The sequence below is a fragment of the Nicotiana sylvestris genome, chromosome 6 (assembly GCF_000393655.2).
Source record: "Nicotiana sylvestris chromosome 6, ASM39365v2, whole genome shotgun sequence".
NCBI classification, from domain to species: domain Eukaryota; kingdom Viridiplantae; phylum Streptophyta; class Magnoliopsida; order Solanales; family Solanaceae; genus Nicotiana; species Nicotiana sylvestris.
The window spans coordinates 188531076-188541476 of NC_091062.1; the positions used below are offsets into that span (position 1 = coordinate 188531076).

The 10401-nt window shown below is 34.7% G+C and overlaps 1 protein-coding gene across 1 annotated transcript in view; it reads left to right on the forward strand.

The window, feature by feature from the left end:
• Positions 1-9408, forward strand: part of LOC138871839 (uncharacterized) — a 39329-nt gene extending 29921 nt beyond the window's left edge. Inside the window, exon 2 of the mRNA XM_070149746.1 lies at positions 9297-9408. Coding sequence (XP_070005847.1) covers positions 9297-9408 — 112 coding nt within the window. The remainder of the gene's footprint in view (positions 1-9296) is intronic.
• The last annotated feature ends 993 nt before the right edge of the window (positions 9409-10401 follow it).

Consider the following 10401-nt stretch of genomic DNA (forward strand, 5'->3'; position numbering starts at 1 on the left):
GTTGCACAGGTTCATATGTGGCTAGTGGCTTAGTAGCATAGCAGCATGGTTGGTACGGACTTAGGTGAGCTGCATTTATCAAGACGACCCGCAGCCAGTAGAGTCCCCTTAAGAGTATTTTACTGTTCTTTTCATTTCTGTCCACTTTGTATTCAGGACAGTTATTGTATTTTATTTCATTCCCTAGTAAATGCTCATGCACTTGTGATACCGGGTTCTGGGATGATTACGGGTTATCTTGTATTAACTTCTTAACATTCATATTTGATTTGAAACGATTATCTTTTACTGGTAAAATTGAAGAAAAATCATAGTTTTTCAAAATTATTAAAACGATAATTTAATTAAGTATTTTGGTTGGCTTGCCTGACAGCAGTGTCCGGCGCCATCACGACCCTTAGTGGATTTTGGGTCGTGATAAAATCAAGTCGTTACTGCTTTTCTCAAAGATATTGAAGCTTTTGGCAATTCAACCGGTGTACCTCTCCTCCTATTTTTCATAACCCCTATTGTGATAACAATTTTATGTCTAAAAATTATTTTTTTTGTGCATGATTGATCATCAGTGTTAGTAGCTCAATAATTAGATATAATTGCATTCGTAATATATAGTTTTTTTTTAAAATGCATCATTAATCTTTGTTTAGTCAGAGCTTGATTTAATTCTTCATAGAACTATTTTGGTTTATGGGTTGGGTTCAGATTTGGGTCTGTTAGTGCAAGGGCCCAAGTGAAATATTTGGCTTATGGTTTAAGTAGCCCAGAGGTCCAGTACCACCTAGGGTAAGTGTCAAAATAGTAAAATAAAAGGGGGTAAATACAGGGGTACTGAGGGGTTCAAATTGGATAGGGATTGAGGGAATCTTATCTTAACAAATGGGAAGCTTCTAGATAAGGGCTGACAAAGATCTTTTTAGAAAAAAGAGGGGGAAAATTCTGTGGGCGGGGGTGTAAGTGAATTAAATTAAAAGTTTAAAGGGTACATTTGAATGAGGAAAAACAGGCTTTGTTGCCCTAAATCTCCTCTATAAAAGATCTCTTTTCCAATCATGAAAAAAAGGGAAGGAGAAGAAAAAGATAGGCAAACGGCTGAAAACAAAAAATTTCTTTTTTCTAAAAAGTGTTCTTGAGAAATTTCGAGCTTTCTTTGGTCTTGAGGTATTTTTGCTAGGTTTCAGAAGTTGGAGCAGAAATTTTGGGTTTATTGATTGCTGGTTTTGCTGAGCTAAACTAAGAACTTTAGATTTCTTTTGTTTCTTCTTGTTGTTTTCCTTTTTTCTAGGTATGTTTCTGATCTTTTGTATTCCCTATTGAGTTTTGTGAATGAAATATTGGGTTTCTTTAAACACTCAAGTCTGATTTAATGAATTGATAATTTAGCTGTGCAAACTGCTTGGATTTCCTTCTCTAATAATCTATTTCATGTGTGTATGATATTTGAACTAAGGGTTTTATCAGTTATCATTCACATAAATGGTTCATTGTTTGAATTAATACTCTGTTTGGATACTGATTTATATCAGAAATGATGTTGAAGATAATAAGTTTGTTCCCTTTCATCTTTGAATAAGTATTATCTCAACAAGCTTAGTGATTAGATTGAGAAGTTCATCAATTTCATGTTTTGTTGAATACAGATTGAAGTTGTAGTAGATGGCTAATGTCAGAAGTATTAAAGACTGAACTACAAAATTGATTGGTTGTATTTGCTGGAATTTTAGTATGGTGAAATGAGGAATAGTTATTTTGAGATCTTTTTATAGCTTTAGCATACAAGTACTTGATTGTACCCTTCACAGTGTATAAGTTTGTTTTGAAAGGTGTAATTGAATTCCTGTTAAAAACAATACTTTTATCATTCTCCGAAGTTTCTATGAAAAAGTTAATATATTTAGCTTACTGTCAGAATTCAGCATGTTGCCAAACGTATATTTCAAGATATTCAGTAAAAAGTAGTATGATTTTGGTATTTTGTCCTAGGATAATTACCACAAATTTGGTTATTTATGTAAAGAGTTTGTATTTACTCATTGTGATGGGCTTGGTCGAAGTTAGTTATCAGCCCAATAAGGAATTTCAGCGAGGCAATGAGAGCCCAATATTTTCAGAAACAAGACTATACATCTGGCCCATTTTCTTGTAATTAAAACTCACAATTGTTTTAACTCAGTTCGCATATTCTTGACTCAAAGTTGATTGTATTTAGTTCTTTAATTTTTAGTTATGACCATTTGTGATACTTCTTTTAGTATTCAGATACGCATCTGCCCCCAATTAATTTCACAATTTCGGACCCTCCCATGTAATCTCAAATTATAGACAAGTAATTGAATCTTATTAACGTGTGTAGTTACTTTTAAGCGCGATTAATAAAATAAATCATCACGGCTATGGGTACGGTTCCCGTAACATAGTTGTGATACCTAATTCCCAAATTCGAATGCACATTTCATGTGACCCGACCACAATTTCGAATAATAATAAAATACACATGTTGTTGACCGTGGGTACGGTTCCCGTGACATGATTCGCAATATATACAAAAATAAACAAGTGTACGACAATCATAACTTGTTTCAGAAATAACTCCATAAATAATTAAAAGCGGTTTAAAGGGTTAAAAATGTGTAATAGGTTAAAACTTGTAATTAATCATATAATTAGGCCAATTATTAGTAGTTAAATGGTCGTGCTAGAACCATGGAACCCGGAAATGCCTAACACCTTCTCCCGATTTAACAGAATTCCTTACCCGATCTTCTAGTTTTTCAGACTTTAAATAGAGTCAAAGTTTCCTCAATTTGGGATTTAAAATAAATCGGTGACTTGGGACACTAAATAAATTATTTCAAGTGGTGATTCTAGAATTAATTAAATAATCTCATTTCAATTTATGTCACTTAAATGGGAAAAACTCCCTTATATTCCCCTCGGATAAAAAGGAGGTGTGAACGGACTCATGTAACTTTTCTTACAAGGAAAGTGTTAAGTTCTTCGGATGTTAGTAAAAAGGAAAGCAGATTGCTAATTCCTAAAGCAGTAGGAACTAACTATCTTTCACCTCAACAATTTCAGATGTTGCAAGACAATAATATGTTAGATATTAATTTGCATGATTTGAATGGTCATATATGTTCCATGACAATCCGGATGCGAGGAAGACAGATGTTTCTTTGTGGAAATTGGAATAGAGTTGTTCAAACATTGGGACTGCAGCAAGGGCAATTAGTGAGGCTATGGTCATATATAAACCAAGAGGGTCTTACTAAACTTGTAATTTTTCCATAAGTCAATAAAATAGGAATGTTTTTAGTCATAAAGACTTAATTAATCATCAATTAATCATCATTTTACATTCTGTTGATATACGGTGATGTTTCTGATCAAATTCATTTGTCTTCGCTAGGATCGCAACATTCTCTTTTTCTCCATCTCTTTTTGTAAGTCTCGCCTTCCTTATCTACATCTATATTGATGGATCACCTAGTTTGGATCGTACAAGAAAATAGGTCATAGGGTTTTGAATTGAGCTCAGAAAAAAAGTTTTTTTTTCCCTTTAAAGTTAGGATTTCAATTGATTACTTAAGATTTTATAAAGTAGCTATAAAAGCTATGATTTTCAACCGAGTAGGTGATTTTGGAGTAGATCTTATTGCGTTGATTGCTTGTTTGGAAAGTTGAGCGCTTTTGGAGAACCTTTTTCTTATAGATTATGCTGTTTATTCTTGCTAATTTAGCTCTTGGTGTTGTTGTATGTAAACTGGTAATTTTTAGCATGTAGACTCCAGTTATCACTTGGTATGGTTATGCATAGCACAGAAAAAGAAAAGAAGAAATAAAGAGCTAAAAGACACTGAATGCAGGTTGAATGTTGTTGTTGTTGATATATTGTATGCATTTTTGTCAAATATGGAAACATAGTGATGAAATAATAAAGTTTGACTGTCACAAGTTGAACTCTGCTAAATAAGTTGCCCCTTTTGCACTTACATCAACTCTTAGAGCTTTTGCAGGGACATAATAGTCATTTTCTAGATTCGTTGGACCTTTTATTTCTTGTGTATTTTGGATTACAAATTGCATATTGGATGTAATTTGTGAAAAGCCATCTTCTTGTTTAAAGCTTTCTCTTCTAGTACATTTCTTGTAGGGGTGGCAAATGGGAGGATTGGGTGGGTGGGTGGTGCAGAAAAACGAAAAAAAAAAATAGAGAATTAAAATTACAAAAAAAAAAAAAAAGTAAAAAAAAAAAATTCTTTGAGGGGGTCTGGGGGATAGGGTGAGTGGGTGGTGCAGAAAAACAAAAAAAATAGAAAATCGAAAATACAAAAAAATAAAGAAAAAACTGAGGGGGTTAGCGCGTGGGGTGGGAGGATGGGTGTGGGTGGGTGATGTAGAAAAATAAAAAAATAGAAAACTAAAAATACAAAAAAAAAAGTAAAGAAAAAAATTGAGGGGTTTAGCGTGCGACTCTGAATTAATTAAATAATCTCATTTTGATTTATGTTACTTAAATTGGAAAAACTCCCTTATATTCCCCTCTGATAAAAATGAGGTGTGAACGGACTCATGTAACTTTTCTTACAATGAAAGTGTTAAGTTCTTCGGATGTTAGTAAAAAGAAAAGCAGATTGCTAATTCCTAAAGCAGTAGAAACTAACTATCTTTCACCTCAACAATTTCAGATGTTGCAAGACAATAATATGTTAGATATTAATTTGCATGATTTGAATGGTCATCTATTTTCCATGACAATCCGGATGCGAGGAAGACAGATGTTTCTTTGTGGAAATTGGAATAGAGTTGTTCAAACATTGGGACTGCAGCAAGGGCAATTAGTGAGGCTATGGTCATATATAAACCAAGAGGGTCTTACTAAACTTGTAATTTTTCCATATGTCAATAAAGTAGGAATATTATTAGTCATAGAGACTTACAATAATTCTTTTTGTGCTGTTCAAATTGCAAAAATCATTCTTTGTACTGATACTATTGTTTGTGAATAATAATCAATTAATTATCCTTTTACATTCCGTTGATATACGGTGTTGTTTCTGATCAAATTCAATTGTCTTCGCTAGGATCGCAATATTTTCTCTTTCTCCATCTCTCTTTGTAAGTCTCGCTAGGGTGGAAAATGGGAGGATTGGGTGGGGATGGTGCAGAAAAACGAAAAAACAAAAAATAGAGAATTAAAATTACAAAAAAAAGTCAAAAAAATAACAAATTGATGGGGTTTGCGCGGGGGGGATACGAGGGTAGGGTGAGTGGGCGGTGCAGAAAAAAAAAATAGAAAATCGAAAATACAAAAAAATAAAGAAAAAACTGAGGGGGTTAGCGCGTGGGGTGGGAGGATGGGTGTGTGATGCAGAAAAATAAAAAAATAGAAAATTAAAAATACAAAAAAAAAGTAAAGAAAAAAATCGAGGGCTTTAGCGCGCGACTCTGGAATTAATTAAATAATCTCATTTTGATTTATGTTACTTAAATTGGAAAAACTCCCTTATATTCCCCTCGGATAAAAAGGAGGTGTGAAAACTCCCTTATATTCCCCTCGGATAAAAAGGAGGTGTGAACGGACTCATGTAACTTTTCTTACAAGGAAAGTGTTAAGTTCTTCGGATGTTAGTAAAAAGGAAAGCAGATTGCTAATTCCTAAAGCAGTAGGAACTAACTATCTTTCACCACAACAATTTCAGATGTTGCAAGACAATAATATGTTAGATATTAATTTGCATGATTTGAATGGTCATCTATTTTCCATGACAATCCGGATGCGAGGAAGACAGATGTTTCTTTGTGGAAATTGGAATAGAGTTGTTCAAACATTGGGACTGCAGCAAGGGCAATTAGTGAGGCTATGGTCATATATAAACCAAGAGGGTCTTACTAAACTTGTAATTTTTCCATATGTCAATAAAGTAGGAATATTATTAGTCATAGAGACTTACAATAATTCTTTTTGTGCTGTTCAAATTGCAAAAATCATTCTTTGTACTGATACTATTGTTTGTGAATAATAATCAATTAATTATCCTTTTACATTCCGTTGATATACGGTGTTGTTTCTGATCAAATTCAATTGTCTTCGCTAGGATCGCAATATTTTCTCTTTCTCCATCTCTCTTTGTAAGTCTCGCTAGGGTGGAAAATGGGAGGATTGGGTGGGGGTGGTGCAGAAAAACGAAAAAACAAAAAATAGAGAATTAAAATTACAAAAAAAAGTGAGGGGGTTTAGGCAAATTGATGGGGTTTGCGCGGGGGGGATACGAGGGTAGGGTGAGTGGGCGGTGCAGAAAAAAAAAATAGAAAATCGAAAATACAAAAAAATAAAGAAAAAACTGAGGGGGTTAGCGCGTGGGGTGGGAGGATGGGTGTGTGATGCAGAAAAAAAATAAAAAAAAATAGAAAATTAAAAATACAAAAAAAAAGTAAAGAAAAAAATCGAGGGCTTTAGCGCGCGACTCTGGAATTAATTAAATAATCTCATTTTGATTTATGTTACTTAAATTGGAAAAACTCCCTTATATTCCCCTCGGATAAAAAGGAGGTGTGAAAACTCCCTTATATTCCCCTCGGATAAAAAGGAGGTGTGAACGGACTCATGTAACTTTTCTTACAAGGAAAGTGTTAAGTTCTTCGGATGTTAGTAAAAAGGAAAGCAGATTGCTAATTCCTAAAGCAGTAGGAACTAACTATCTTTCACTTCAACAATTTCAGATGTTGCAAGACAATAATATGTTAGATATTAATTTGCATGATTTGAATGGTCATCTATTTTCCATGACAATCCGGATGCGAGGAAGACAGATGTTTCTTTGTGGAAATTGGAATAGAGTTGTTCAAACATTGGGACTGCAGCAAGGGCAATTAGTGAGGCTATGGTCATATATAAACCAAGAGGGTCTTACTAAACTTGTAATTTTTCCATATGTCAATAAAGTAGGAATATTATTAGTCATAGAGACTTACAATAATTCTTTTTGTGCTGTTCAAATTGCAAAAATCATTCTTTGTACTGATACTATTGTTTGTGAATAATAATCAATTAATTATCCTTTTACATTCCGTTGATATACGGTGTTGTTTCTGATCAAATTCAATTGTCTTCGCTAGGATCGCAATATTTTCTCTTTCTCCATCTCTCTTTGTAAGTCTCGCTAGGGTGGAAAATGGGAGGATTGGGTGGGGGTGGTGCAGAAAAACGAAAAAACAAAAAATAGAGAATTAAAATTACAAAAAAAAGTGAGGGGGTTTAGGCAAATTGATGGGGTTTGCGCGGGGGGGATACGAGGGTAGGGTGAGTGGGCGGTGCAGAAAAAAAAAATAGAAAATCGAAAATACAAAAAAATAAAGAAAAAACTGAGGGGGTTAGCGCGTGGGGTGGGAGGATGGGTGTGTGATGCAGAAAAAAAATAAAAAAAAATAGAAAATTAAAAATACAAAAAAAAAGTAAAGAAAAAAATCGAGGGCTTTAGCGCGCGACTCTGGAATTAATTAAATAATCTCATTTTGATTTATGTTACTTAAATTGGAAAAACTCCCTTATATTCCCCTCGGATAAAAAGGAGGTGTGAAAACTCCCTTATATTCCCCTCGGATAAAAAGGAGGTGTGAACGGACTCATGTAACTTTTCTTACAAGGAAAGTGTTAAGTTCTTCGGATGTTAGTAAAAAGGAAAGCAGATTGCTAATTCCTAAAGCAGTAGGAACTAACTATCTTTCACCTCAACAATTTCAGATGTTGCAAGACAATAATATGTTAGATAATAATTTGCATGATTTGAATGGTCATCTATTTTCCATGACAATCCGGATGCGAGGAAGACAGATGTTTCTTTGTGGAAATTGGAATAGAGTTGTTCAAACATTGGGACTGCAGCAAGGGCAATTAGTGAGGCTATGGTCATATATAAACCAAGAGGGTCTTACTAAACTTGTAATTTTTCCATAAGTCAATAAAGTAGGAATATTTTTAGTCATAGAGACTTACAATAATTCTTTTTGTGCTGTTTGTCACACCTCCTTTTTGCGCGCCCGGCCCCGAAGGGTAAATGCGCGGGTGGAGTTTTTTAAATTTAAGTGACAATATTCGAAATGGGATTATTTATTTAATTCAGAGTCGCCACTTGGGAAAGGTTTGGATTTTGGTGTCCCAAGTCACCGGTTTATCTTGAATCCCAAATCGAGGAAATTTTCGACTTTTCCAAATGAAGTCTGCGAACCAGAAATTCTAAGTAAGGAATTCTGTTGACCCGAGGGAAGGTGTTAGGCACCCTCGAATCCCGTGGTTCTAGCACGGTCGCTTAAATTGTTATAATGGCTAAATATCTGATTTAAATACATGTTATGACTTACGTGCTTTTATTAAGTTTAAACCGCTTTTATCATTATCACTTATTTTTATAGAATTGCAACGTCGTGAAAATGCATCTCGAACCACGTCACAATCAATGCACCCGTAGTTGTTAACACATTTTGACTCCGTTGAGATTTGGATTTGGGTCACATCAATGTGCACCCGAATTTAAGAATATAATTTACTTAAACCGTGCCTGAAGAGTCTAGCGCGTTATTATTTGGTGGAAGGCCGTGAGATTCACTAAGCGGCCTAGCCCGACTTCTAAAATACTTATTATGGTTATTTATTGAGGGCCCCGCAATTTGCATTTTTATTTGGCGAGGCTCGTCTCATTATTTTAGAAGGGTATCCTACAGTGACTACATTTCTATTACGTTTGTCCCTAAAACTAAAAGAAAAGGAACATGCTAATTTAACTATATGCTTTTGCCTAATCCGGATTCTTATTAATTTCTGATTAATTATTTACAAAGTGGAGGGATGTCATAACTTGTGAAACATACTTTAATTGGACAAAGAAATTACATTCGAGATTGACCCAATGTTATACTTGTGTCCAAACGTTTCTTGAATTGAATTTAACTAGACTTATTGGGGCTGAATTAAGGGAATTAACTACTAGGCGTTGTTACTAATGGGATTTGAATATGATCTTATGTACTGCCTAACGAGACCCAGCAAAAAAACTAAAATAAAACAAGTCAGTATAGTATAAGTTTGGAGTATCCATACCCCGTATTAACAAATAACTACAAACTGAAACATGAAGGACTAAGCTCAGATGAGTATTAATTAACATACATTTTTGTACTATTGAATTGTGAACTAACAACTACACAGGCCCATTAATATACCATGAATATTACAACAAATAACTTTGAACTTCTTCAACCTTTTTCATTTCATGCTTTCAAACTGTTTTGGTTACACCAAGATGGGGCTCGAAATGTGTACCTGGAAATACTGAAAATGCAAAGGAGAAGAAGGAGAAGATGGGGAAATCAGCAGCAGCAAGAAACAGGACTAGCAGTAGCAGCAGGACATAGAATGGCAGCAGAAATAGGGAACAGAATAGCAGCAACAACAACACACGAAACAATTGGAGTGGGATCAAGACCTCAACTGGAAATACTCAACTAGACCAAATCCTCGAGTAAAATAACAACAACCAAGCAGACTCAGCTGGGATTTGGAGGAAAACAGTGTTGCACAAACAGGCCCAGATTTAGTGAAATCAAAACAACAGGAAAGAAAGAAATTTCTAGTTTTGTCTGTCTGAGTTATCAGACAAAAATTCTTTTCCAGTTTTCTGTTTCCAGAACTTCCCTCTCCTGAAAGTTTCTCCTCTCAAATTACTCTGTTCTTGTCAATGTCTATCTCTATGTGTGTGTGTGTATATCACTCAATGTGTATCACCCTCTCTTTCAAAATAATTCTCACAGTGTGCCTCCCTCTATCTGTGTGTGTCTGTGTGTTTTTTTTTTCTAATCTCCAGGGTTCTCTAACCTCTAATCCTCTAATCCTCAGGGTCTTCTCCTTTATCAGATGTCCTCTAACCTCTCTTTATAAGCCTTCACATTACCCCTTTTAACAGCCTGTTTAGAATATCACCATACCCCTCCCATGTGCCTTCCATTTTCAGTTCCACTTTAGCTAATTAAGTATTAACCCCCATCAACATTCCCTGGCAGATTTACCCTTTTAAAAGGTTTAATACTTCTTTAAACTAAAGCAAAGTATGGGCAGTAGAATATATCTGACAGCATATGCTGTCAAACCATTTTTAAATCAAAAGCTCTTTTATGCAGGGACCCAGGCTGTGCACAATGCACATGATGTGCACAAGTGCACATGCCATCAACTCAGATTTCAATTACAGACCAAGCCTTAGGTTTTCTGAAATCATATTGACAACTATAAGTAACTGAACTTGGTTCTTAATTGATTCAGGCAATGTTCAACAGAAGCAAATCGATTTATTTTTGTTCAGACAGTTGAAACTAATTGACGACACATGTCGACTCGACTATATTAGTTAT